The sequence below is a fragment of the Balaenoptera acutorostrata genome, chromosome 20 (genome assembly GCF_949987535.1).
Source record: "Balaenoptera acutorostrata chromosome 20, mBalAcu1.1, whole genome shotgun sequence".
NCBI lineage: Eukaryota > Metazoa > Chordata > Mammalia > Artiodactyla > Balaenopteridae > Balaenoptera > Balaenoptera acutorostrata.
In genome coordinates, this window is record NC_080083.1 from 42,714,783 (window position 1) to 42,742,591 (window position 27,809).

The following is a 27,809-nucleotide window of genomic DNA, read 5'->3' on the forward strand; positions in this document are numbered from 1 at the left end:
TCGTGGTCCGAACGTGGGTTGGAAAAGAATTTGCAGACACAAGGCAGAACGTAAAGAAGATAGAATTTATTAGAGGGAAGGGTCACTGCCAGAACAGCGGGCCGACTTCCTAGTAGTTTGGGAGAGTCGAGCCCGAACATGTGCTATTGATCAGTTTTTATAGCCAGAAAACAAAAGAATGGTCTGAGGTGAAAATTTCCTTTACTGATTGGTCGAGGCACATATACCTTCCTTCTATAGGGTGGGAGTGGGACAGGGCATATGCCTTTCCTTATTTGGGACAGGTCCCGTTGCCCAGGTGGGCATCTGCAGGGCATGCTTCTGGTGGCCGCCCCCAGGAACCAGGCCCTTCCTGCCTCTCACGCTGGGCCTGGTTCATAACCTGTTTCCCCTGCCGGCCAGCAGCCTGCTGCTTCTGGTCTCTCCCATGACTCCCATGTGCTGACGTTTATAGGACCCTGAGAGGCATTTTATATAGATGAGCTTGTCTAATCCTCACAGTGCCCTTATGACTTGGGAACTGTTCCTCATCACCCCCATTTTACAGATATACAGATGAGAGGACTGAGGCTCAGGTCACACAACCAGTAAGTGACAGCTGAGATTTGAAACCAGGTGGGGGTCAATATAGAGCTCGTGCTCTTTTTTTTAATTTTATTTTTTAAAATTTTTGGCTGCATTGGGTCTTCGTTGCTACGCGCAGGCTTCCTCTAGTTGTGGTGAGCGGGGGCTACTCTTTGTTGCGGTGCGCAGGCTTCTCATTGCAGTGGCTTCTCGTTGCGGAGCACGGGCTCTAGGCGTGTGGGCTTCAGTCGCTGTGGTGCGTGGGCTCAGTAGTTGTGGCTCGCGGGCTCAGTAGTTGTGGCACACGGGCTTAGTTGCCCTGTGGCATGTGGGATATTCTCAGACCAGGGCTCGAACCTGTGTCCCCTGCATTGGTAGGCAGATTCTTTTTTTTTTAAAGAAATTCACGTTCTTTTATTTATTTATTTATGACTGTGTTGAGTCTTCGTTTCTGTGCGAGGGCTTATCTCCAGTTGCGGCGAGTGGGGACCACTCTTCATCGCGGTGCGCGGGCCTCTCACTGTCGCGGCCTCTCTTGTTGCGGAGCACAGGCTCCAGACGCGCAGGCTCAGTAATTGTGGCTCACGGGCCCAGTTGCTCCGTGGCATGTGGGATCTTCCCAGACCGGGGCACGAACCCGTGTCCCCTGCATTGGCAGGCAGATTCTCAACCACTGCGCCACCAGGGAAGTCCGGTAGGCAGATTCTTAACCACTGTGCCACCAGGGAAGTCCCAGAGCTCATGCTCTTAATTACTGTGCTCCTCTGTTCCATTCACTCACATTCCCTACACACGTCATGACAGCCCATTTTGTGGGAACATTGCCTGCAAAAGTGACAAGCAGCTTCCTAAGAGCAGGGGGTGGGGTCCAGGGACTGCAGGCAAGGTTCTTGGCTGTGAACTTGAGAAATTAATTTTCTTTGTTCAGATGTGGGCTCCACTACTAGACGTGTGGCCTTATGGGAACGTTATGGCATCACTTGACTTCACTGGGTCTAATTTGCAAAATGAACACAAGTCTAAAGACACAGGAAATGCCTCTTAGGAGGATGTATTGGTTCGCTTAGGCTGCCGTAACAAAGAACCACAGACTGAGTGGCTTAAATACCAAAAATTTGTTTTCTCCCAATTCTGGAGGATAGAAGTTTGGGCTCAAGGTGTAGGCAGAGTTGGTTTCTTCTAAGGCCTTGTTCTTTTGCTTGCAGATGGCCATATTCTCCCTGTGTCTTCCCATGGTCTTCTCTCTGTAAATGTCTGTGTCCAAATTTCCTTTTTTTTTTTTTTTGGCCGTGCCACACGGCTTGTGGGATCTTAATTCCCCAACCAGGAATCGAACCCAGGCCCTCGGCAGTGAGAGCATGGAGCCCTAACCACTGGACTGCCAGGGAATTCCCAAAATTTCCTCTTATAAGGACAACAGCCATATTGGATTAGGGACCACCCTAATGACCTCATCTTAACTTAATTACCTCTTTAAAGACCCTCTCTCCAAATACAATCACATTGTGAGATACTAGGAGTTAGGACTTCAACATATGAATTTGTGGGGAGGGGGGCGGGGTGGGGGTCACCGGACATAATTCAGCCCATACAAGAGAAATAGGCTCAGTCACTCCTCACTCAGGCCCTAGCCTTGGGGCTCTCCTACTCTGAGCGAGAGACACAGTCCCTGACCTCAGGAATTCTCTGTCCTGGCGAGGGGGACACCAGGCCTGCCCTCGGGAAATACCCAATCTGAAGCGGAGGCAGGAAGCATGCACACAGATTCAGGAAGGAAGTGAAAATCAACCCAGTTCAGTCTGAGGAAGGTCATGGGGCAGAATAGAGCCAGTTGGAGGCAGAAAAGTCCGGTGGGAAAGGTTCAGAGAAGTGAGTCGCAAAGGGGAAGGGGAGGGGCCTGGAGGGGTGATGCGCATGCTCTGCAGGGCCCAGCGCAGGCACGTGCGTGCGTGCGTGCGCGTGCGTGCGTGTAAACACCAACTATTGCCCTAACAGCAGGGGGCATCGGGAGCCACGTGGGGCAGGGGTGGGGATGGCTCCACACACTGTCACCATTTGTGAATGTCACCGGCGCTGGGCACGAGGTGGTTGGGTTTCTGCAGTCATCCTCTGGCGGGCAGCTCCTGCATCTCCAGCAGGCACCACAGGCCTGCCTGTCCCAGCACTGTCAGCTCCTGGCCTGCCTTGGGCCAGGCTAGTGTCTCCACTAGCCTCTCTGCTGGCTCTCCCTCCACGTCGCCTGCTTTCTGAGACCCCTGCTCTCCCTCTGAGCGCTTTGCTTTGAGCCCTCAGGTGTCGGCCACCCAGTGTGTGGCCATTTCTGACACTCTTCCAGATATCCCCGCATTTTACTGCTGCTTTGTTTAAAACAGCCCCCCTTCTGCTCCCTTTTGCCATCCTTGGGTTGGAGCTTTCAGAAGGCTAGGGAAATTTAGCTGGGATAGAGGGCACAGGCATCTCTGGGTCCCGAAGCCCTCTTGCTCCTTCTGTGTATTCATTGCACTCGCCTTTGTTTACTTGTCTCCCGATCTGCCCAGGTATGAAGCGGCCACTGAGCCCATCTCCCCCGGGTGAGAAGGAGGCCCCCGGATCTGGAGCTGCTGAGTGCCCCCCTCGGCCTCCAGAACCACCTAAGCCCAAGCGGGAAAGAAAACGGCCGTCGTACACCCTCTGCGACGTCTGCAACATCCAGCTGAACTCGGCAGCCCAGGCCCAGGTGCACTGTGGGGGGCGGGCCCACCAGAGGCGCCTGCGGCAGCTCAGCTTGGGAAAGACGCCCCTGGGGCCAGGTCAGTGTGGAGGGGCGCTGCTCCCACAGATTTGGTTCTGGGCCCCTGTGAGGGGCTCTGGGTCTGTGGCCTCTCTCTGTGGGGTCTTTTGGCCTGGGGTACTCTCAATGGGGTCTTAGAGTCTGAAGTTCCCCAGATGCCGTCAAGTTTTTTTGCATCTGGACAGCTCTCTATGGGGTCTCTCAGGGCCTGAGGTCTGAGGCCTCCTCTGGATCTGGGGCTCTCCCTGTGGGATCTTTTAGGACCAGGTCCCCTCAGCAGCATTTCTCCAGCCAGGAGCCCCCTGGCAGATAGTTTTCCAGATAAGGGCCTCACCTACGGGGCGTCCCGGGCTCCTGCTCTGGTCTCTGAAGGCCAGGGTCAGCGAAGTGCACAACACTCCGGCTAAGGGCTGAGAGGTGGTCAGGGCAAGAGGGGGGAGGAGCCCCTCTCCCTTTGGCAACTGGACTCCTGGCCAGGATTTCGGCCTCTCCCTGGCTGGCATGACTCTGCAGAGGTTGGGCTGCAAGAGGGCCGCTGGCTGCAAGGCAGATTTCTGGGCGAAGTGGGTGAATGGATTCGTGAGGATGATTCCAGCTGACAGGCACATGGGAGTCATGGGAGAGACCAGGAACAGCAGGCTGCTGGCCGGCAGGGGAAACACGTTCAGAACCAGGCCCAGCGTGAGAGGCAGGAAGGGCCGGAACTTTTGCCTGGTTCCCGGGGGCGGCCACCAGAAGCATGCCCTGCACACATACCCTGCAGCCCAGGTTGGTAGCTTTGCCAGAGGGCTACACTCTGACCTCTTGAGGGCCGCCTGTTGTTTGGATGAGTGTTTATGGGATGCCCTCTGTGTTCCCCGCTCTGTGCTGGGGCCTGGAGACGTTCCAGTCTTACTCCTCCCCACCGGCCCCCAAGACTGAAACTGTCTTTTAGGCTGAGACAGACACGAAATAAGCAGATGAGTGCTGTGGGTGCTACGTGGGACATGCCCCAAGGGGTACAAAGGAGAAAGGGCGATTCTACCTGGGGGTGCCACGAAAGGCCTCCCGAAGGAGGGGGGCTGCAGTGAGCTTCGGAACAGGGGTGAGAGGAGAAGGGACCTCGCAGGCAGAGGTCACTGCATAAGCAAAGCCGGGAATGCTCTAATGGCTGGTACCATCTTCCCCACCGGAGCACTCGGGGCTGGACCCCAGGATGTGACTCTGAATAAGAGCATATTCAACTGTATGGATGTTTCTGGAGTGTGTGTGTGTGAGTGTGTTCAAAAGTCATTCATTAATTCATCAAATACAGACAGCTTACTATGTGCAAGCTGCTGATTGGGGGTATTCATATTTTTATTTTAATTTTTTTTCTATCGAAGTAGAGTTGATTTACAATGTTGTGTTAGTTTCAGGGGTACAGCACAGTGATTCAGATATATATATACATATACATATGTTCTTTTTCAGATTATTTTCCCTTTTAGGTTATTACAAAATATTGAATACTGAGTATATTTCCCTGTGCTATACAGTAGGACCTTGTTGTATTTTTTCTTTTTTTTGTATTTTTTCTTTATTGAGATATTACTGACATATAACAAATGTAAATTTAAGGGGCATAGTGTGATGATTTGATACATGTATATATTGCGAAATGATTACCACAGTAAGGCTAGTTAACACCTCCATCCCCTCACATAATTCTGAGTGTATGTGTACAGATAACAGTTAAGATGTACTTTCTTAACAACTTTCAAGCGTATAAGGCAGTACTGCTAATTATAGCCACCGTGCTGTGCATTAGATCCCTAGATCATATTTATCTTACAGCTGGGACTTTGTACCCTTTGACCGACATCTCCCCATTTCCCCTACCACCAGCCCCTGGCAACCACCATTCTAGTCTCTATGTCTATGAGTTCAGCTTTTTTAGATTCTGCATGTAAGTGAGAACATACAGCACTTGTCTGGGAATTTGTGTTTTTAAAAGGCAACAGAGCTGCCTGTCAGGAAAGAACTGTCTAGATAACTACATGCAGACAAGTTTGTCCAAGATAACAGCAGGCTTCATAGATGTGGGGATGGGTTGCTTTGAGAAGTGGGAGGGAGAGGTGAATTGACAGAAGTCAGGGAACGCTTCAGAGAAGTGACACTGAAGGTGGATCTTGGTGGATCTTGCCTCCCAGGCAGGGAGACAGCTAGAGCAGCTAGAGCAGCTAGAGCAGTGGTCCCCAACCTTTTTGGCACCAGGGACCGGTTTCGTGGAAGAGAATTTTTCCACGGACTGGGGGGCTGGGGGAATGGTTTTGGAATGATTCAAGTGCATTACACTTATTGTGCACTTTATTTCTATTATTATTACATTGCAATATATAATGAAATAATTATACAACTCACCATAATGCAGAATCAGTGGGATCCCTGAGCTTGTTTTCACTCGCCGCTCACTGATAGGGTTTTGATATGAGTCTGCAAGCAATTGATTTATTATGGTCTCTGTGCAGTCAAACCTCTCCGCTAATGATAATCTGTATTTGCAGCCGCTCCCCAGTGCTAGCGTCACAGCCTCAGCTCCACCTCAGATCATCAGGCATTAGATTCTCATAAGGAGCCCACAGCCTAGATCCCTCGCACACGCACTTCACAGTAGGCTTCGCGCTCCTATGAGAATCTAATGCCGCTGCCGCTGATCTGACAGGAGGCGGAGCTCAGGTGGTAATGGGAGCAATGGGGAGCGGCTGTAAATATAGATGAAGCTTTGCTTGCTAGCCTGCCACTCATCTCCTGCTATGTGGCCTGGTTCCTAACAGGCCACGGACCAATACCAGTCAGTAACCCGGGGGTTGGGGACCCCTGAGCTAGAGCAAATGCACCCAGGCCCGAGGCCATGGCTTTGCAGGAACAGCAGGTGGTGCTGGGCTGGGCAAGTGGCTGGCGTGGCAGGAGGTGAGCAGGGGCTGCCTGTAAAGTCCTCAAAGCCAGGCTGGGCGTCTGGCCTTTGTCCTGAAGGTGACAGGCATCACTGAAGTGTTTTGAGCAGGAGTAGTTAGTGTTTTTAGAGGTCTCTGGTGAGGGGGAAGGGTAAGTCTTGGGGGTACATGAGAAGGAAGGGGGTAGGATGGTGGAACCAGATTCCGGGGTCTTTTCTGCAGGACTTGGTGACTGATGGGATGTGGGGCCGAGCGGAAGGGAGGTGCCAAGGATGACTCTGGCTTAGGGGATGCTGTGATGGACAGTTGCGTTATCAGAAAGGGGGCGCTGGGAGGGAGGCAGGGGTGGGTGGGGAAGGCCATTCCCGTGACCAGAGGACTTGGTCCCACCCCTGCTCTCCTCTAACTCTGGCTTTTCAGGCCTTCCTTCCGGGCAGTGGTCCTTCCTTCTCTCCCCCACCCACCATCCCAGTGTGGAGAGAGCAGGTGGGGTGTGAGAAAAAGGACCACAGCACCAGACACTGGTGGCCACAGACAGGCTGCCCAGAGGGATGGGGTCCCCCTTCACTTGGCTTCCCTTTTCTCACAGTCCTTATCCCCCGAGTACAGGGTAGTTTTGGGGGGTCACCAGGAGACATGATGCCTGGTACTCCCCCCCGAGATTGTTAAACAACACCTCCTAAGTCACTGGCCCTCCAGTCACCTGTCCTGCATCACCAGCCTTCCAGCCCTGTGCTGGCCCCGTGCAGGAGGCCGGGATTCTGTACTGAGCAGTGCCGGGCATTCACGGTCTGGAGGGAAAGACAGCCACGGGGCCAGACCTTCCCCACCACCATGCTAAGAGGAGTGAGCGGCACTGTGGGAGCATGGTGGGCCGGGGGGTGATGGCTGTGACTAGAGCGAGGATGTTGCATCCTCAGATTTCTGGGAACCCTGGAATCCCGGGACTCCAGCGGAGACCCTGTGTCCCATTGGCCTGGTTATCTTTTTTTTTTTTTGGCCACACCAAGCGGCATGTGGGATCATAGTTCCCTGACCAGGGGTCAAACCCATGCCCCCTGCATTGGAAGCACGGCGTCTTAACCACTGGACCGCCAGGGAAGTCCCTTGGCCTGGTTATCTTTGAATCTACTTCAGGTCATGACCCCCCCAGCAAACCACCCCCCTCCATGGACTCTCCTGTCTCCTCGGCCCTCTGGGAGCTGGGGGTGGGAGAGGCACCCCAATGCTAGCAACTTCCCCCAGGGGTGAGGAGGTGGGGACCTCAGTCGTGCGGAAGTCCTCTCGAGGAGACTGGACCAGAGCAGAGAGCCCTGAGGGCACGGCTGACTGGGGCACCCTCCGGAAATGGAGAGAGTCACATCTACTTTCAGGAGGCTTGAGGCAAAGTGTGAGGAGCCCTTAACACACGGCTTTGTTCCTGGACACCTGAGATCGCCGTCCTGTGGCAGCCAGGAGGGCCGCCCGTTCCCTGGGAGGGCGCTGAGGTGCTGGGGGTGAGACGGCCCAGTCATGCCCCTTTGAGGCTCCCTTTCTGGGGGGCCTCCTGGAGCTGTCACTCTGATTAGGGGTCTGGGGGACTGGCGCCTTGCACAGTGACAGGCCGTCACAGGCAGTGAGGCAGGATCCTGTCTGGAGGATCCTGTCCCTGAGGCCGTCTGCGGGAGGGAGACATGGGGGGCGGCTCTCCCCTCTCTGCGCTTCCTCACCAATGCCTGCGTCAGAGGCCTCCTTACTCAGCCTCACCCAGCTGCCCCCCATGAGTCAGCCCGGAACACCTAGGAAGGGGAAACAGCACAGGATGGGGAAACAGCAGGAACCCCACCCTTCCCCAGCCCCTCCTCCAGATCATTCCCCCACCTGCCCTCCTCCTGATCTGTCTCCCACACAGCAGACCCTTTCATCTTTCAGGAATGAGCCATCTTTCACCCAACCTGCCCCCTGTGGGAGGTGTGGGCCCCAGGAACCTCCGCCTCAATGTGGCTGAACTCAATGACCCTATTGACCATCACACACACACACACACACACACAGGCGCGCGCGTGCACGTACCCCTAAACAATTTTAGGTAGTTCTTGAACATCTGCAGAGAGAAAGGTTTGCTGGCTCAACCCTCCTACCTCCAACCTCTAGTGTGGATGTTGGGCCAGCACCGGGCTTGGGGGACGGACACCTGGACCTGGACCCTGGGGAAAGAGCTGTGACCTACCCCCAGGGCCAATGAGCATGTGCTTAGGAGATGAACTGTTTGCAAAGCACTTCCACAAGCAGCACAGCATTCCCTCCTCACCCAGCCATCCCCGGGTGTAGATGATTGGCATTCAGCCCTCACTTTAGAAACTGAGATACTAGAACTCAGAGAGTGTAAGCAACAGGCCTAAGGCCACAGCCAGGTTCAGATCCCAGCATCTCTGACTCTAAATCCTGTCTCTCACGTGCCCTCCCCACCTTGCTGCTGAGGAGAGCAGCATGCATTAAGAGAGATAGAGCCTTAATGTTTCAGGAATGGGGAGGAGGGATGGCCCAGCGCAGGCAGACCAGCTCCCAGGACAGGCAATTCAAGTGCTCAGAACCCATGCCTTGGTGTCCTCAACTGAAAAATGGGGAGATGCCAGCCATCTCTCACTCTGCTTAGGCTGGCTAGGGACAGGGAGGGGAGCCTTCTAAATCCAACTGGTTCCTCCCCGTGTCTCTTGGCAGGACTGACCCAGCTGCCCAATTCAGGGTGCATCCCCTGTCCCCCACCATTGCAACATGACACCAGAGGGGAGAGGAGGAGATTTCAAAAATGACTTAAGCTCCGGCTTACCGAAATGGCCAGAGGGGACTTGGGTGGGGAGCGCAGGGTAGACACTAAGGGGGACAAGAAAGCGGAGATGGAGTCAGACTATATTGGATTTCAGGGCAAAGACGGCTGCAGCTGCACCAGACACCCCTGTGCCTTTGGGGATGGGAAGGCATCAGAGTGGCAGACGGAGGCTGTCCCCTGCCCTGCGCCCTCAGACCTCTCCTAGATCCCGTTCTAATCAGTCCCTCCATCTCCTCTCCTAGTCTTTGACTGCAGAAGCCTCTGGCTGCATTCTGAGCCCCAGAGATCAAAGACCTTGAGCTTGGGTCACACCTGAGTCACTGGCTTGATGAGCTCCTCACCCTCCACTCCCCGCAGATGGATTAATTTCGGGCCCACCAGGAGGCCCCAGAAGCCCTCCAGCCTGTCCCCCCATGGCTTCAGTATCTCCCTGGGTTTCCAGTTCCTCCTCAGTGCCCTTCCCAACCCATCCCGAGGCCTCTGGATGCATGTTTCACCTTGGCTCCCCCAAGGCCACTAAGAAGTTCTTGCGGTCTAACCAGTGCCTCCTGCAGTTCTCCTTAAGTGGCAGGTGATGGAGGGGCCCTTACTCTCCCTGGACAGCACCCCCTCACAGATGTGAACCTGACCATCAGCACCTCCCCCCAGGGGCCACCAGGAAAGGCAAGGCTGTCTGGGTGGAAATTAGGGGGCTTAGCTCAGATCCCTGCCCCCGCAGAAGACAAAGGTTCCGTCTGTGTCTCTGGGTGGGTTAATTAGCTCTGGGCTTGAGTTTCCTTCCTCTCCCTACACCAGCAAGTCCTTCCCTCCCCCGAGAGCGCCTCTTCCTAACAAACCTGTTTTCAGGGGCTGCTGCCGCCACCCCCTCCCCAGACCTTCTCTGCAGCTTGAGAACTGGCTGCTCCAGAGATTACGGGTTATTGTCTGGTGGAGACAGGATGCTGAGGGGGTGGGGGGCTAGCGCTGGGACCCGGGCTTGGAATGCGAGACTGGATCCAGCTGTGGCTTGGCTGTCTCCTCTCCCGCATTCCACACCCCTCCCGGGCACCAGGTGCTCAGGTGAGTTAGGAGCCCGCAGGTTTCAGGAAGAGGAGGGGGAGGAAGGAGCCAAATCAGAAGAGAAAAGATGGGTGGGAGGGAAGGGTGCGGGCAGATGAGGGGTGTCAGAAGTTCTAGGTGATCAGATGAACACCCCTGCCCCACTTCCTGGCATTGCCCAGGTAGCAGGTCCGGCAGTCCAGGTACTGAACTGCAAGCCACCTGCGCTCCCTTCCCCCTCTCTGAGCCTCGGTTTCCCCTGCAGCAAAAGGAGGTAAATAAAAGGGGATGGGGGCAGAGGATAAGTAAGGCTAGATAGGAGAACGGGGCCCCTGCGGCAGCAAGCCCTGAATGAAGCAGGGCTTCAAAGTTCAGAAGAAGAATTTTCTGGCAGGCAGAGAAGGGGCTGGAAGCACCTCCTGCCCTGGAGGCCTCTGTGGGCAGGGTCAACTCTTCGCTTCAGTATAAGAGGCACTAGGCCCCCTGACACCCTCCCCCTGTCCCCATACCTTCGGGGAAGAAGTGCCCTGTTCCTTCCACCGGTGGTTGGGATGGGGAAACCAGGGAACAGGCAGCGCCTTCCTGGCGAGGGGAGACAGGGCCCGGTAACCGTGGCTTCCCAGCAGAAGGAGCCCCTCCCTCGCACCCTCCCCGCCTGTCCCTCCACTCTCCCACCCCTTCCCTCTGTCACTCTCTGGCTGGGTTTCATTTGCTCCTCACTCACTCCTGCGCTCAGCGGTTCCTCCAAAGGCAGAGAATGCTCTTGGGTGAGTGCTGAGGACGCCTGAGCTGGGGGGTTGGGGAGGGGGCTTCGAGCCGAGGGTGGGCCTCTCCCCTCTCCCCTGACCTATCCTTTTTCTCCGGTTGTCGGCCCCCCCAAAGTTGTCTGTTTAGAGGCTCCAGTAGCCAGCTGACTCTTGGTACCTTTTCCCAAGTTCAAGGATGGGCAGTGGGAGCCCCAACTCTGGCCAGGAGCAAAGGTGGGGCAGGGGTGGCAGGAATGGTGGGGAATCTGGGGGTCCAGCCTGCAGGAATGAGGCGGCTGCACTTTGGGGCAGGTGTGCGTCATCCGAGGAGCCCGCTACAAAGGTTCCTTGTATCAAATCATACCTTCAACTGCCTCTAAGGGGCTGCCTGGAGGAGCAGGGGTGGGGGGTTAGAGGCAGTTGTTAATGCAGCAGAGAAGGAGAGAGCCAGGCGCCCGCTGAGGTCCAGCCACCACGCTGGCGCTGGGGTCAACATCAATGCCCCCTGTGCTTTGTTCGTGGTCTCCTGGCTCACCTCCCCACACAGGGGTTGCCTGGTTCTTTTTGAGGGGAACAACCATTACCCTTTAAGGATTTGGAGGATACCCTCCCACAAGGGCAAGGGCTGGAGGCTGTGGGGCTGGGAGCAGAGTTCCTCTTGTGACTGGGCTCGGGGGTCTTCCTCAGGTGCAGGGAGGGCAGGAGTCTGGAGCGTCAACGCCTCCACAGTGCTGGCCAGCCCAGGGTGGGTTGGGGACGCTGGAGAATGTGGGGAGGAATCCTAATCCTAGCGGGGAGTGAGCAAGCTGGGGTCTTGGTTCAACCTCTCATTCCCTGCCTTTGGCTCTCTCTCCCTCCTGGACTCCCTTTCTTCACAGAGTTTTGGTTTTATTTGTGATAGAAACGGCAGCTTTACTATTTGAGGTGTGTGTGTGTGTGTGTGTGTGTGTGTGAGCGCGCGTGCATGCCTGCCTTGGGGAGGACCCTACCATCTGCCCCTATGACTCGAGGTGGGGGTGGGAGGGGGACTCTGGGTTTGGCTACATGAGCTTGTGTGTATGTGAGATGCATTTAATTTTGTAAGGGGTGTGTGTGTTTCCGTATATGGATCTTTGTGTACGTGCACCTCTCTTTGTGATGTTGTGTGCCACTGCATGCCTGTTGTTCTATATTGTCTGTATGTGCATCTGTAGGGGTCTGCGTGTCCTCGTGTGTCTGTCCCTCTGGGTATATATGATCTGTGTCTTTGTTGCTGCTGCCTGTGTGTTCATGTATGTTCACACATGGCCTCTGTGCCCGCCCCTTGGCCAGCAGGGGTATCTGTCTGTCTCTGCGTGGGTACCACCTCCGTATGTGCACACACCAGTGTGCATAGACGGTCTCACCATGGGGAGATGTGTGTGAGTGTGTGCCTTGGTGTCTGTCCCTGTCACTATCTGTGTGGATGCCTGTGGACCTCAGGGTGTGTGTCCCTGTGCTCTTTCGTGTGTATCTTTCCCAGTGACGGCAAAACAGCAGGACGTAGTTTCCCCGGATTCTCTCCCTTGGATGGTAGGCAGGGTGATGTTATTTCATGAGACACCTGTTCTGCACCCCTGCCCTAGTCTCTGTTGGACCCCTGGGGGTGGCCTTTTCTCCGTCACTCAGTCTGGTTTATTCCTGTTTCATCAGAGTAACAACCCACCCTCTTGAGGCAGCCACCCAATGAGCCCTGGGTCCCGGCTGTGGACCCCTGGCCAGGGGTGGGGAGGGACTGCTCTGAGACACTTAGCCAGGGTGGCTGTTCTGTTGCAAGATGCTACCTGAGAAGACCCCCTAACACCCACCTGACCGTTTTGGGGGTGCAGAATTCTAGACCCGTCAGGCTGTGTGGTACCATCCTGGGACAGGGGGGGCTGCAGTGCCCCCTCCATCTGAGTGTACCCACAAGCCAAGCGGCCACACGTGTGTGTGCATGCGCCATGACCCGTGCGTCATCCCAGCGGCCCTGGGGGCCAGGGCTCACAGTGAACGTCAGAGGCAGATGGTGGGCGGCTCAGAGCAGCGCTGCGTGAAGGGGGCTGCGGGGAGCTCCCAGCAACCACCGGAGAGGCCCTGACCTCAACGTGTGCCTTAAGCCTTGAGTGGGAGAGGCGTGTACCCAGTTGTGCGGGGGCTGGAAGGCATTTCCGGGTGACTTTGTGCTGACCGGAAGGGGAGACTGGGTCACCAAGTGCCCTGCAACCCCTGTGCAAACGGCCTCCACACCCAGCACCTCATTTGATCCTCAGACCCATTCCTGTCCTGCCCCTTCCTCCTTACCCGGCTGTAATTCCCACTTCACAGGTGAGGAAACTGAGGCTAAGTGCTGGGCTGACAAGGCCTCAGAGTTTGATGTCATTACTGGAGCTCCACTGCAGGCCTCCAGGTCTGGGAGGGTGGGGGTACCACCCACATTCCTCCTGCAGGGAAACCCACACAGGGGTGAGGGTCTCCTGGGCGTCTGAGAGTTCTAGGAAGAGGTCACTCCTCCCACCCACCCCATTTCTGTCATCCGCGTTACAAATAACTCATTAGATTAAAACACTCATTTCCCGGGAATTCCCTGGTGGTCCAGCAGTTAAGACTCTGCACTTTCACTGCCGAGGGCCTGGGTTCAATCCCTGGTCGGGGAACTAAGATCCCACATGATTTTCCAGCTCACCCACCTCCTGAGGTTCCCCACAAGGCTGGGATCAAAATCCCCAGCATTCACTGTAGAGCTTCCATACCTCTGTTCTACCTTGAGCTTTGAGAACCTGCACTCGACTTTGAACTTCACAGTGGTTCCCGATGGCTCTGCCGTTCCCACTGCTGAAATGCCCTTCGCCTGGTAAAATCTCACTGACCCTTTTGTGAAACCTAATTGCCTCTCCAGGCTGATGACCTTCAGCTGACCGCCTGCTCCTCTGTGATCCCAAAGCATTTTGTTCATCACTCTCGCTCGGGGCACTTGCCAGAGTGTAGCTTCCTTAGCGCTGCGCCTGTTTGGCTCTCACCAGTGAGCTCTCACCTGTGAGCTCCTCTAGGAACCCACGGATACCTGTGGTGAATGAATGACCACTGTCCCTCCCGCTGGCGGGGAGCATCCTTCCTGCGGTCTAACCTGAGTTGCTCCTGCTGCAGCGCACGCGGTGGGGAGGGTGAGAGCGACGCCGGGCTAAGGGTGCGCCGGGCCAGAGCGGCGGCAGGTGGGCGCGGCCGGCCGAGCCCCGGGGGCGCCGCCACCCTGCCCGCGACCCCGGCCCGCGCCGCCGTTGGCGCCTCTTCGCCCCGGTTACCGCTAGTGGCTGCTGTCGCTCAGTGGAGCCCAAGGAGACCGCGGCCAGAGCGTCCACCGCGCAAGATGGTGGCTCCCGAGACTCCGTGAGTGCGTGCGTGCGGGGGCCTGGGAGGGGAGGGGAGGGGGCCGGGCGGGGCGCCCCCTCCAGGAACCTCCAGGCAGGGGGCGGCCACGGGGGCTGGGGGTCCTGCGGGAGAGGCGGCACGGCGCGCGCGGCACCCATCGGAGAGCTCCTGCACCACGCGCCCCCCAGAGGAAGTTCCCCAGCCCTCCGCATCCAGGCCCCGGGAGGATGGGCAGGGGTGTGCAGGGAGCCCCCACCTCACCGGGCTGCCAGGGGAGGGGGTGCCTGCCCCTACTCTGCCAGGAGCGTGGACTCCTCTTAGTGGGGTCCCGAAAGTAGGATACCCAAAGAAGCCTGGGGAGGGGACTGGGGACCCCCATCCTGGGGCCATATAGACACTGTTTGAGGCTTATGTGCAGGGGTGGAGTGGGGACCACCGGCCAACACACATCGCCCCAGGAGCCCCTCAAGAGTCACGTCTTACATCCCGCCCCACCCAGCCCGGTTCCCTCAGGTTGAGGTAGGAGAATGTCAATGGCTTTTGCCTGGTCTTTTAGAGCAGCGCTGTTCAATAGAACTTTCTGGGAAGATGCATATGTTCTCCATCTGGGCCATCTAGTACAATAGCCACTAGCCACACACGGTTATTGAGAACTTGAAGTGTGGCTTGTGCGGCTGAGGAACTGAATTTTTAAAAATTTAAAATTCTGGGGAATTCCAAGGCGGTCCAGTGGTTAGGACTCTGCGCTTCCACTGCCGAGGGCATGGGTTCGATCCCTGGTCGGGGAACTAAGATCCCTGCAAGCCATGTGGTGCGGCCATTAAAAAATAATAATAATAAAATAAAATTCTGATTAATTTTAAACAGCCACATGTGGCTGGTGGCTACCCTATTGGACAGTACAGTTTCAGAATCTCCATCTTCCCAGGCCTCCTTCCTCCCTACTCTTTTGTTCTTTTCTCAAAAACCCAGAAGGGTGTCACCTTGACTTTGCACCTCCTCTCTATTCTAAGACCCTTTGGGTGGTGGGCTGGACAAAGTCACAGAATCACGGGACCTTAGGAGGAAAGGATGTCAAAGACAGCTGTTTTAGCCACCCAAAAGGTGCCCAGGGGCCCACTCCATTGCTCTCTCTGCCTGAGAGCTTGTGCTTCCTGACTCATTTACTCCTCAAATTTTGTGGAGCACTTGCTGGGGGCCAGCCGTGGGTCCCTTCTCTGGAGTCCAGAGAGGAACAAGTAAATTACCTTACCGGCCCTCAGGGAATTTTCCGGGGGAGAAGGGCGGACAGCAAGAGCGCAAGCAATAGAACTACACAGAAATAAGCAGGTCTGTAAACTTTGGGGAGTGCGCTGGGGGGAACAAACAGGGGGTAGTGACAGAAAATAAGGGGACTTGCTGGGGAAGGATAATTAGAGAAGCCTCCCCTGAAGAGGTCATTATGCTAAGACCAGAGGGAAAGTGGACTAGGCAAAGTGTTGGGAGGGAGGGTGGGAACATTCCAGAAGAAGGCGCAGCATGTGCAGAGGTTCTGGGGATGGAACTCTGGCACTCTGGAGGAACTGAGGGAAGGCCAGTGTAGCTGGAAGGGGAGGGAGGCACAAGTGGCTCCCAGAGAGGTCAGCAGTGCCTGGGCATTTGGTAGATCTTGAAAGGGATTCTGGCGCTGGCCTCAGAGCAATGGGCAGTCATGGAGGGATTTTAAGCTGTATGTTTTAAAAAGCCCCCTCTGGCTACTGAGAGTCTCTGACCCCAGACAGGGGTAAGAGTGGAGACCCAGAGTGCCATCAGGAAGCAACTGCCATAGCCCAAGCAAGAGATGATGGTGGCCTGGACAAGGATGGTGGCAGTGGCATGGAGAGAAGGGATGAGTTAGAGGTAGATCGTAGAGGTGGAATCAACAGGACCTGTGGACAGACCAGGTCCTGATGCGGAAGAGAGTGGGGGTTGGATGGCCAGTTTTCTGGCCAGAGCACCTGGGTGGGAGAAAGGGCCATTTTCCTGAGCAGGGCAGCCTGGGAGAGGAGCCTATTTTGTAGGGACAGATACAGGAGAGATCTGTTTAGAAAAGCCAGGAAGGCAGTTGGATGGAAAGGTGTGGTGCCCAGAGGAGTGTCCTGTAGACATGGTTCTGAACTCTTTGGACAGTTTGAGATAGGGAAGAAGAGGATGAGATGACATCGGAGGAGTGGCTGACGGGAGCAAGGAAAACCAGAGGATGTGGTGTCCTGGAAGGCAAGAGAAAAGTGTGTTTCAGGAGGGTGTGATGAGCCGTACCAATGGCCACTCAGAGTCCAGGGGAAGAGGACCAGCAAGGTTCACCCACTTCTGGCAACATGGAGTGCTTCTCCTTATACTGAATGGGCTGCCCGTAGAATTCCACTCATCTGCCCTTACTTTACCTACCTATTAAGTGCCAGGTTCCACACGGGGTGCTGGGGATAATATCAGGTGGGCAAGACAGTCACTGCTTTCTCAGAGTTTAGAATCAGCTAAACCAACAGCCTCAGAAACAGGAAGTTGTTGGGACTTCGCCTTCCAATGCAGGGGGTGCAGGTTCGATCCCTGGTCAGGGGAGCTGGGATCCCGCATGCCTCGCAGCCAAAAAACCAAAACAGAAGCAATATTGTAACAAGTTCAGTGAAGACTTTGAAAATAGTCCACATCAAAAAAAATCTTAAAAAAAAAAAAAGGAACAGGAGGTTGTTTCATATAGCCAAAATAATCCTTTTGTTCTTTTAAACAACCAGCTTTTGCTGAGAGCCATCTGCGTGCCCAGTCCTGTACAGGGACTTAGAGGTACAAAAATGAACAAATGTGATCTTGACCTTCCAGGAACCAAGTACAGAGAGATGTAGAGCATCCCTGCGTTCACCATATTGTGTTACAAAGACTCATACACGGGGAATTATGGGAGAATAGAGGACAGGTACCAGCCCAGGTTGGGGGGGGGGGGATCAGGCAGGGGGGATGCGTGAGCTGCTCTCCAGGAATGAATGGGAAATAGCCAGGGAAAGAGGCGGGATGGGGAGTTCCAGGCACAGGGGATGGAGGCAGGAGCAAAAATAACAGTAATGTGTGTGGGGCACGGTAAGCCTTTGGAGCTGGCTGAGCAGACAGGAGTGGGGAGGCTCTGGAGGTGTCCAGAGGCTGGGGGGCGTCTCGCTGGCTCATGGTGAGGTATGTATACTTAGGCAATGGGACACCACCAAAGAGGCGGAAGCAGGGCAGTGACACAGTGGGATCTGTGTGTGGCCTTGCTCTCTGGCTGTTAACGTGAGGTATGAATGTGGGGGAACAAATGCAGAGGCGGAAGCCGCTGCGTAATCCAGGTGAGACGGTGCAGGCCAGGGTCTCAGCATGGCCCGTGGCGTCAGGAGGACTTGGGTTCTAATTCCACCTCAGCCACTAACTGCTTGGCAAACCTTGGGCAAGTCACTTAAAGCTCCCGAGCTTCAGTTTCGTCCTGTCCAAAGTGAGGATGATAGCATCCTCAGAGGGTACTTGCAAGAGTAATCTTGGTCTCCTGATGGAGTCACCGCAATCCTTAGCACAGGGCCTGAGTCAGTTCGCACTCGGTAAATGGTAGCTACCGCTGTAAACAGTAAACCGCTGTTTATCAGTAAACATGGAGAGGAGGGGCAGGTGTGAGAGATAATGAGGAAGCAGAGGTGGCAGTTCTTGGCCATCAGCTGGACGTGGCCGTGGGGTCCTGAACTCCTCATCCTCGCCTCGCACCTGGGGTGGTGGTGGAGTGAGGGAGGTAGAGGTAACCAGCTGGCTGCCTTTAGTCTGGAATCCAGCCCCCGCTTCTGGGCTACCCTTCCCAGAACCACACAACTGGTGTGTGTGTGTGAGTGTGCCCATGCGTGTGTTTAGAGAAGGGGGCTGCAGAGAACACAAATCCCATTCCTCAGTCCTGTGGCTCTGGGAGCTCAGTTTCGTGCTAACTTCCTTCTGATGACACAAATGACTGTGGCCTGATGGCATCAGTTATCCTTCGGGCGAGGAGCCAGGATTCAGCCACGAGTTATTCGTGAGCCCTGAGAACCACTGTCTGTCTCGGGGTTATAAAATGTGGTTGCATTGATGGTGCTCGTCTTTCCAGCTCTGAGTTCTGACATGCTTCAGCAGTCAAAGCAATCGATGCCTTGTCCTGGATAGAGGGAGACCCTTAGAGGGGGCTGGAGCCCCCATACCGCTACCCACTTTGGATAACACTTTATGGCCCACTCCCAGTAGCCCTTCCCCGTTGGGTCCGTCCACCCCTCGCCCGGGGAGTCCTCTGTGGGCAGCGTGAACCCCCAGTGGACGCCTAACACCTCTCCCTTGTCTCTTTCACCTCCAGTCTCCCACCAGCGGAGTGGAAATAAACTTTCCGGGCTAAGTTAGATGGATGGTCCCCATTAGCCTGGCGGGCTGCCCCCCTCCTACCTCCCCACCGACTCCCCTTGTCAAAGGAGGTGCTTCGGTGTGCGGGGCAGGCTGGGGGGGCAAGAGCATTTGGGTGGGGGTTGGGGGCGCCCTGCCCCTCGAGCAGGAATGGTGCCCCCGGGGAAGAAACCAGCCGGAGAGGCTTCCAACTCCAATAAGAAGTGCAAGCGTTACTTCAACGAGCACTGGAAAGAGGAGTTCACCTGGCTGGACTTTGACTACGAGCGGAAGCTGATGTTTTGCCTCGAGTGCCGCCAGGCCCTGGTGCGCAACAAGCACGGCAAAGCGGAGAACGCCTTCACTGTGGGCACCGACAACTTCCAGCGCCACGCCCTGCTGCGCCACGTGACCTCGGGGGCCCACCGCCAGGCTCTGGCCGTCAACCGGGGCCGGCCCACTTTTGAGCGCCAGGCTGAGGGTGGAGGGACCTTTCCGGGCCTGGCGACCACCCCCAGCTTCAGGGGTGTCAAGGTGGAAGCGAACCCGGCCAAGGTGGCCGTGCTGACCACGGTGTACTGCATGGCCAAGGAGGACGTGCCTGACGACCGCTGCTCTGCCCTGCTCGAGCTGCAGAGGTTCAACCTGTGCCAGGCGCTGCTGGGCATGGAGCACGGCGATTACTACAGTCCCAGGAGGGTGAGGGACATGCAGGTGGGTGGCAGCCAGGGCTGTGGGGGAGGGACTGAGGAGGGAGAACATCGAGCCATCTGGGCACGGCACCAGCATGCCAGGCCCCCGGGCAGCGGCCAAAGCACTTCATTCACACCTTCGCCCATCAGATCCTTCACTGAGGGCGTACTAGGTGCCAGGCCCCTGGCCGGCTCCTGGGTGCCCAACACTGAAGAGGCCAGAACAGGCCCTGTACTCAGGGGCTCAGGTCCGCTCCCCTCACTACCTAGGTCAGAGGTTGCAAACTGGTGGCCTGGGAGCTTGATTGGCCCACAGATGTGTTTTGGGGGTTTTCACAGTGTTTTTATGAAAAATTAGTCTCCAAGATAAACAAAAACAAAAACAACAAAAAAACAAGAGATTACATATAAAAATGTGGATTTGTGACTTCTACTGAAAAGCTAGGTCCTGTGCAGTCAGGGCATGAAGTTCTGGAGTTGGAGAACAGGGCATGGGCTTCCCCATTCCCTTTGGTTTATCCCTGGCCCACTTCAAGGTCAATATCACCCATGTGGCCCCTGGGGGCATGCATATTGCAGCTCTGTCCTAGGCACTGGCTGTATGAGTCCTGGGGGCTGTTAAGGGGGTGGGGGAGTTGGATCTCATCCCCCAGAGAGATGACAAACAGCACACAGCTGGGGCCCTGTGTAACTGGTAGGGAGTCAACGTGTCTATCAGTTAATCCCTGAGCAGCACAGCAGAGGGAGACCCCCAGGAATAAGGCTGACAGGGGCAATGCTGTAGAAAAAAACACACACACAAAACGCTGTAGAATCTTTATGGTTCCTAAAGCATTTTTTACGCTTATAAGTACAACAACACAAAATTACATCGATGGGAATTCCCTGGCGGTCCAGTGATTAGGACTCCGTGCTTTCACTGCTGAGGGCCCGGGTTCAATCCCTGGTCAGGGCACTAAGATATGAGTCACAACAACATTTTGAGGAGCTTGGGGGCAGGTATTAGCCTGGTTTTAGAGCTGAGGAAACAGAGATGAACAGCGAGGTGAAATGATTTGCCCAAGGTCACACAGTCAGTAAGTGGCAAAGCTAGGATTAGTCCGATCCCAGGCCTGTGCTCTTTCTATCACCACCCTGCCTGCCTCCCCTTCTCAGGACAAGCCTAACTCTGTCCTCCCTCCCTTTCTTTCCCTGGCTGTCCCAGGTGGCCATTGCCAGTGTCTTGCACACAGAGGCCTGCCAACGCCTGAAGGCATCCCCGTATGTGGGCCTGGTGTTGGATGAGACCCGGGACTGGCCTGAGTCCCACAATCTGGCCTTGTTTGCCACTTCGGTGTCCCCCTGCGATGGCCAGCCTGCCACCACCTTCCTGGGCAGCGTGGAGCTACAGGAAGGCGAGGCCACCGCTGGCCAACTCCTGGACATTCTGCAGGCTTTCGGCGTGTCTGCATCCAAGCTGGCCTGGCTCAGCTCAAGCCTCCCCAGTGACCGCCTGGGGAGCGTGGGCCCGCAGCTCCAGGCCGCCTGCCCACTGCTCATGGAGCTACACTGCCTCCCCGGCCGGACAGATCCCAAGCCCCCTGCCTACCTAGGTGAATATGAAAGTGTGCTGGATGCCCTATTCCGCCTCCACGGTGGCCCCAGTTCCCACGTGGTCCCTGAGCTCCGGGCGGCACTGGACCTTGCAGCTATTGACTTGGCAGGACCACGGCCAGTGCCCTGGGCCTCCCTGCTGCCTGTGGTGGAAGCAGTGGCTGAGGCTTGGCCTTGCCTGGTGCCCACACTGGAGGCCTCTGCCCCAGCCTCACCTACAACCAGGGCACTGGCCCTCGCCCTGCGCCAGTTCACCTTTGTGGCCTTCACCCACCTCCTGCTGGATGCTCTGCCTTCCGTGCAGAAGCTCGCCCTTGTCCTGCAGCCAGAAGAGCCGGACTTGGCCTTGCTGCAGCCGCTGGTGACGGCAGCTGCAGCCTCCCTCCAAGCGCAGCGCAGCTCAGGTGGGGCGCGTCTCCAGGGCTTCCTGCAGGAACTGGCAACCTCCAGCCCTGACTTGGGCCGCGGCCGCTGCACCTACCGCGGTGTGGAGCTGGTGGGCTACTCCGAGGCTTCGGTCCAGGGCTTGGAGCGGCTGCGGGGGGCCTTCCTGGACTCCATGCGGAGGGGGCTGCGGGACTCCTACCCCGGGCCCTCGCTGGACGCCGTGGCCGCCTTGGCGGCGATCTTCGACCCCCGCCTCTACCCGCAGGCACCCGAGGAGCTGGGCGCGCACGGCGAGGGGGCGCTGCGCGTCCTGTTGCGCGCCTTCGCCCCCGCAGTGGTGCGCCAGCGGGCGCTGGGCGACTTCGCGCTCTTCAAGCGCGTGGTGTGCAGCCTGGGGCGGCTGGGCCCGCGGGCCCTGTGCGCCAAGCTGGCGTGCGCGCGCTCTGAACTGCACGAGCTCTTCCCCGACTTCGCCGCCCTCGCCTCCCTGGCCTTGGCGCTGCCCGCGGGCGCCGGCCTCCTGGACAAGGTCGGCCGCAGCCGGGAGCTGCGGTGGTGGGGGCCGGGCGGGGCGGGGGAAGGCCGGGGCGGCCCCGCGGTGAAGATCGCGGTGGATGGGCCGCCGCTGCGCGAGTTTGACTTTGCGCTGGCGGTGGAGTTCCTCGAGAGTGGGTGGGGCGAGGGGCTCCTGGGCTCGCAGCTCACGTGAGGGCGGCCTCCTCTCCTCTGTTCAGCCAGCCCGGGGCCCTAGGCTCTCTAAGGGCCAAGCCGGACTTGACTGTGCTGCACCCAAGCTGACCTCCTAGCTGTGGCCTCCCACCCACCTTCCCCGGGCTTCCTGTGCTCCACGCTGAGTACTAACCCGACCCCGTGGGCTGTGGAGGAGGGGCTGGATGGGGGGGGCGGGGCTGGGGCCAGTGGGCAGAAGTGCTAGGGTCTGGGTCACCCTAAATATCACTCCTGACCTTTCCAGAGTTTGGTGAGAGTAGCTCACCCCTTTCCCTCTGAACTCAGCCTAAGTTTTGATCCTAGAAAAGTTGAGGGGCTATTGGTTGGAGGGAGTAAGACCGGGTCTGCACAATTCAGGGGTTGAAGGAGAGGAGACTGGGTCCTTGACTGTTGGCCCCCACTTCTAGCAACATCTCTTCAGATGTGACTGAAGAGCAGATGACCGCCCTTGTTTTTGACACACAGCACAGCACCCTCTCTGTGCACAAGCTAACAGTTCAAGGGAAGTGGTGGTGCCCTCCTCACCAGTAGGCTGCCTGAGGCTTTTCTGTATATGGCTGTGTATATCGACATACACACCTATAAATGTAAAATAAATCTATCCTATCTTTCACAGTGTTAATACACGAAATCTAAAAGGACTTCTTTTGGTTTTGTAATGACAGGGTCCAAAAAAGTCCCAGGTGGACTAAATTTATTTCTAGTTTTTTCTTCCTCAAAGTCTGGTTGCTCTCTAAGTTCCTAGCCTTCCCCTGCCCTTGCCTCAGACTTTTTTTTTTTTTGCCACGCCGGGATTTTAGATTTTAGTTCCTCGACCAAGGATTGAACCCGGGCCCTCGGCGCAGAGTCCTAACCACCGGACTGCCAGGGAATTCCCAACAGATTTTTTTTTTTTTCTTGCCCACTGCTTGGCTTGTGGGATCTCAGTTGCCCGACCAGGGATTGAACCCGGGCCCCTGCCTCAGACCTTTAAGACCAAAGACTGTAAAACCACAGCGCTGGACTGGCTGACTCCGAGGAGCAGCCTCAGGCCCAACGCAGGGATGTCGGAGGGCTTTTTGCCTTCTGAAGGAAGCAGCTGGGGCCTCACCAGAGCTGGGGAACACATCTTTTCAGATTCCAGTGGGTTTCCTATCCCCTCTGTCAGCCCTTGCTGTGAACCATGTGGGGATCTGGACAGGGTAGGTAGTGAGAGGGGAGGGGGCTGGCCTTTCCCCAGGCCTCCTGGGTTTGGGTTTAATTTGCAATAAAGTGGAAACCCAGTGCATCGTGCAGTCTCCGTGGTGGTGTGTGTGTCAGGGGGCCTGACTCCCTTGGCCCTGACTCCCCTCTGGGCTTCATTTAGGTCGTTATGCTGCCCCTGTGGGTGGGGGTGGGGTGGTGGGCATCCTTCTGGGCTGGCAGCCTGGAACTGTGGACTCCCTGCTTCTGCTTCCCCAGTTGTGGAGAGGAGAGGCACAGAAATGGGCTGTCATCGCCCTGGGCTCGGCCAGTGCTACTTTGTGAGCAGGGAGACAGGGGCTTCTGCTCTCTCTCTACACCCAAGAAGCCCATCAACCTCTTGCTCTGGCTGCGGAGGGAGGAGTGAGCCCCGTGGCTCCCCGTTTCAGACCCTGCCCTTCTTCCTCCTGCAGCAGGCCCAGCCTCCAGCACCCCCAGCCCCCTGCTGGCCTCCCTGCCCCTGCCCGCCAGGCCTCTGCAGCCCCCGCTGGACTTCAAGCACTTGCTCGCCTTCCACTTCAATGGTGCCACCCCGCTCAGTCTCTTCCCCAACTTCAGCACGGTACGGGCTGGGCTGGCGGGTGGGGGGCATGCAGCTGAGCATGGGGCTGGAGGGGAAGGGGGGCTGCAAGGGCCCAGCTCTCAGAAGCTGGTCACCAGAGTGACCAGATGCTCCTGAAATGGGGCCCGGCTCCCACTTAGGCCAGGGATCCAGGATGGTATCACCCACTCCCCCAGCAACTACTGCTGGGCCCCGGGGGGCCTGTGAACTGCAGGTTTCACTTGAGTTTCTCTGTAGGGATGTCTGTGGATGATCTGTGTATGTCTGTGTGCACTTGGGGTGTGCCTTTCTGTTTTAGTTTGTCTCTATAGGACTTGGTTATTCGTGGGTGTGAGTTTGTGCATGTGTGTTTATAAACTCTTTGTGCCTGGGTAGTTGTCTGTAATTAGTGTATGTGCCTGTGTATCTGAGAGTTTTTTTGTGTCTTTGTGTCGACTGTGTATGTGTTTGGTGTGTGTCTGGCCTCTGAGTGTGTGTTTTTGCGTGGTTTGGGTAACTAAGTTTGTGGATGCGTGCCGTTGGTGTGCATGCTAGCGTGTATCTTTCCACTTGTCTCTGTAATTTGTAACTGCCTGTAAGCTTATGCGCTGTGTGTCTGCCTACTAGTCTGTATACACGGAAACATGTATTTCCATGTGTGTATGTGTGTAAATATGAAATTTACTTCACTACATGAGCTATAAGGTACGTCCCCTTTTTTAAAAAATTTGGAAAATCAAATATAATCATTGATGAGCCCCACCCCATCCTCACAAGATGGTAGGAAATTCCGTCTCAGTCACCCTTGGGAGCTCCTTCCTTCCCACCCTCCAGGGTTGTACAAACGTCCTAAGGAGCCTGAGACATTTAGGGAGGGTCCTCTGGTCTTCGGTCCCCGCTGTCACTTGCTGACATGCTCACTGTTCAGGCACATAATCCCTAAGAGGGGGTCAACCTGCTGTCATCCTCCTACTGGGGGCCCTGCAGGCCCCTCTCCTCTGAAGTCCTGTCCTCTGCACGCCCCCGCCCTGGGTGCTGTGGGAGTTAGAGCCTCTTTCTCTTCTCAGGGAAGTTTCTGAAACCATGCTTTTCTCTTAAAGCTTCTGTTCTCTCTCAGGAAGGTTTGGAAAGTTCCTCTTGACGAGCAAGCCCAGACGGCTTCTGCTTTGGGCCCAACAGCCTAGCCCCTGAGAAAAGGGAACATAAAAGCTTGGTTTGATAGAGGAAAAAAAATTGATTTAAAATAAGGAAAAGAAAAGAACACGCAAATTAATGTGCCAGAGAAACGACCCTACTACTCAGGGAACCCTCCTCTGGCTTCCACTTGCTGCCCCTGCTGCCCCCGCCCAGCCCCCCACCGCCCCTGGGCCGTGGCTGTCCCTCTCCCTCTCAGACCCGGTGACAGTGACAGAACTGATAAGCCTTATCTCCCCCAGCCCACAGGTCCAGCACAAGTCTGGGTTATGGGAGAGGAAATTCCAAATTCCTTTCTCTGCTTTTGCCTGCCCCCAACTCTCTGTCTCAATAGTTGTGATTCTTGCAAATGAGAAGAAAAGAGACCAGAGGGGCGGCAAGAGATGCCAGTGTGATCACCAGCACATGGTTCTGTTTTGCAAGGTCATGGAGGTCATCCTGGCCATCCCCCTGCCTCTAAGCAGAAGCCTAGGCTGACAGAGAAAGTCAGCCAGGGAAGAGGCTGTTGCTTTTTCTCTGTCTAATATCCACAGACATGGGAAATTTCCTCCTCTGGGCTGATCACTGCCGTCCTCAATAGTCTTAGTTTTTGGCATTTTGCAGTGCCCGCCCCCCGCCCCCTGCCCTTACTGAGCTGACCCCAAAGTTATTGTGCACTCCCACCCCCTTCACAGATGGACCCGGTCCAGAAAGCTGTCATCAGTCACACATTTGGGGTTCCCTCCCCTCTGAAGAAGAAGCTCTTCATCTCCTGTAACATCTGTCACCTGAGGTTCAACTCAGCGGTGAGAAGGAGTAGTGGAAACAGGCTGGGGAGGGGGCTGGAGACTGGGCTTCTGGGGTCTTTCCTGGAGGAATAGCGGTGGCAAAGGGACTGTGGTCCGTATTTTCTGTCCTTCGTTGCAGAAGAGCCGCTCCTGGTCCTTTATCCATCCCATCCTCTCCTCTCTCCAGATTCCTCTGCCCTGTCCCATCCCATCCCCCTGGGATTTCATTTCCCTCCCCTATGCCTCTCTCCTGTGTTCTGGACCCTTCTGCCAGAGAGAAGGCTGCCCTTCCCTACTCCAGGTCCCAGGGGCCACCATCAGCTCCCGGTCCAGAGCTGAGTTCTTAATGCACCTGAGAGTTTCCAGAATGTGTTCATGCCCGTCCTCTTAATGAGTTCTCATGATACATCTGTGAGATGGATAGAGGTGCTATCATCAGCCCCACTTTTCAGATGAGGAAACTCAGCCTCAAAGAGGTTAAGTGACTTGCATGAGGCCACACAGCTGGTAAGTAGAGCTGGGATTTGAACCCAGGCCTGGCTGACCCCATAGTCTGCATGCTTTCTACCATGACCCGCCCCTAGAGAGTGGACCTTCCCTGCTCTGGTGAAAGTGTCCAGGGAGGGGCCACGGGGGCCTGTCTTTCCTACTTTTGGGAGCAACAAGAAGGGACCCCTAGTGGACAGGCCAGATTTGGAGGGTCCCTCCAGGTCTTCAGGTTATGTGAGTCATGTAAGTGATGGACAGAGAGAGTTCACTCTGAGGGAGGAACCGTTATCTTCCTCATACCGGGCCCAGCACAGTGCCTGGCACATAGCAAATGTTCAATAACTATTTGTTGGAAAAATGTACAAAGGGATGAATGATCTGAGGTGCACATTCCCAAAAGTGTGGGGATTGCTCTGTGTTTCCACTTGTGCATTTATAAACCTGTTGGTAACTAACATTCATTGAGCACGTACTGTTTGTACTAGGCCCTTGTCATTCATGTTCTCATTTTAATTCTCACAACTCTGTGAAATCAGTGTTATCATCACAGAGCTTACGCGTGAGGAAACTGAGGCTCAGAGAGGTGACAGGACCTGCCCAAAGATGCACAGTTAATAAGCAGCTGAGGCAGAATTTGAAGCCAGTGGCTGCTTGCTTGGGAGCTCGTGTATGAGAATGCATTCTGTAAACCTCAGGGCCACACACATGCTGTGATGATGACAAGGGTGCGCCCCCTGTGTGGCCAGAGCCGTGCCTCCCTCTGACCTGCCCCCTGCCCAGCGCCAGCTCATGGATGGGGCAGGTGGACTCAGCCAATGAATGGTGACCCCATGCCCTCCCCTCCCCAGAACCAGGCCGAAGCACACTACAAAGGCCACAAACACGCCAGAAAACTCAAGGCTGTCGAAGCCGCCAAGAGCAAGCAGAGGCCGCAAACCCTGGCCCAGGATGGGACGCTGGTGTCCCCATCCCCGACTCCAGCCAGTGGAGCCCCTGAAGAGCCACAGAGCAAAGGTCAGTCCTAAACTTTTCTCCCCCCATCCCACTCCAAATCTGGCTTCTGACAAGGGGTTGAGTGATTTCTGCTTATTATTATTCCTGCTTGTGTTGGAGTATTCCATACGTGCAGGGAAAGGCACGCTTCACATGTGTAGAGCACCACGGATTTTCCAGTCTGGATCTGCTGAGATGAAGAAATGTGTCACAAGCACCCCAGAAGCCCCTCCTTGGGTCCCCTCCCGGTCACTACCTTGTTGTTAGCTTCCTAGGGCTGTGATGACAAATGACCACAAACTGGGTGGCTGAAAATAACAGAGATGTATTTTCTCACAGTTCTGGAGGTCAGCAGTTTGAAGCAAGGTGTCAGCAGGGTTGGTTCCTTCTGGGGGCCACGGGGGTGGGGGGGGAAATCTGTTTCATTCCGCTCTTCTAGCTTCTGGTCGTTGCCGGCAATCCTTGGCGCTCCTTGGCTTGTGGATGCCTCATTTCGATCTCTGCCTCCGACTTCACATCACATTTTCCCCAGTGTCTCTGTGCTTTCACATGGTCTTCTTATAAGGACACCAGTCATTGGATTAGGGCCCACCCTAGTCCAGTACGATCTCGTCTTAACTAATT

The 27,809-nt window shown here is 55.9% G+C and overlaps 2 protein-coding genes across 6 annotated transcripts in view; both read left to right on the forward strand.

Moving 5' to 3' along the window:
• ZNF385C (zinc finger protein 385C) overlaps nt 1-27,809 on the forward strand; it is a 56,704-nt gene that overhangs the window by 23,234 nt on the left and 5,661 nt on the right. For all 5 annotated transcript variants that reach the window (XM_007177668.2, XM_057536600.1, XM_057536599.1 and 2 more), the window contains exons 2-5: nt 3,102-3,353; nt 23,615-23,763; nt 25,611-25,721; nt 27,041-27,206. In XM_007177668.2, coding sequence (XP_007177730.2) covers nt 3,104-3,353; nt 23,615-23,763; nt 25,611-25,721; nt 27,041-27,206 — 676 coding nt within the window. In that variant the 5' untranslated portion in view covers nt 3,102-3,103. The remainder of the gene's footprint in view (nt 1-3,101; nt 3,354-23,614; nt 23,764-25,610; nt 25,722-27,040; nt 27,207-27,809) is intronic.
• C20H17orf113 (chromosome 20 C17orf113 homolog) lies at nt 14,142-22,109 on the forward strand. Its single transcript, XM_057536598.1, has 3 exons — nt 14,142-14,226; nt 18,557-19,293; nt 20,476-22,109. The coding sequence occupies exons 2-3, from the start codon at nt 18,751-18,753 to the stop codon at nt 21,958-21,960; spliced, it is 2,028 nt and encodes a 675-aa protein (XP_057392581.1). The 5' UTR covers nt 14,142-14,226; nt 18,557-18,750; the 3' UTR covers nt 21,961-22,109.

Excerpts from the sequence above, each read along its gene's own strand:
- C20H17orf113 (XM_057536598.1), top strand. The coding sequence starts at position 18,751 with ATGGTGCCCCCGGGGAAGAAACCAGCCGGAGAGGCTTCCAACTCCAAT. Across the intron at positions 19,294-20,475 it reads GGAGGGTGAGGGACATGCAG|GTGGCCATTGCCAGTGTCTT; the intron begins GTGGGTGGCAGC and ends TGGCTGTCCCAG.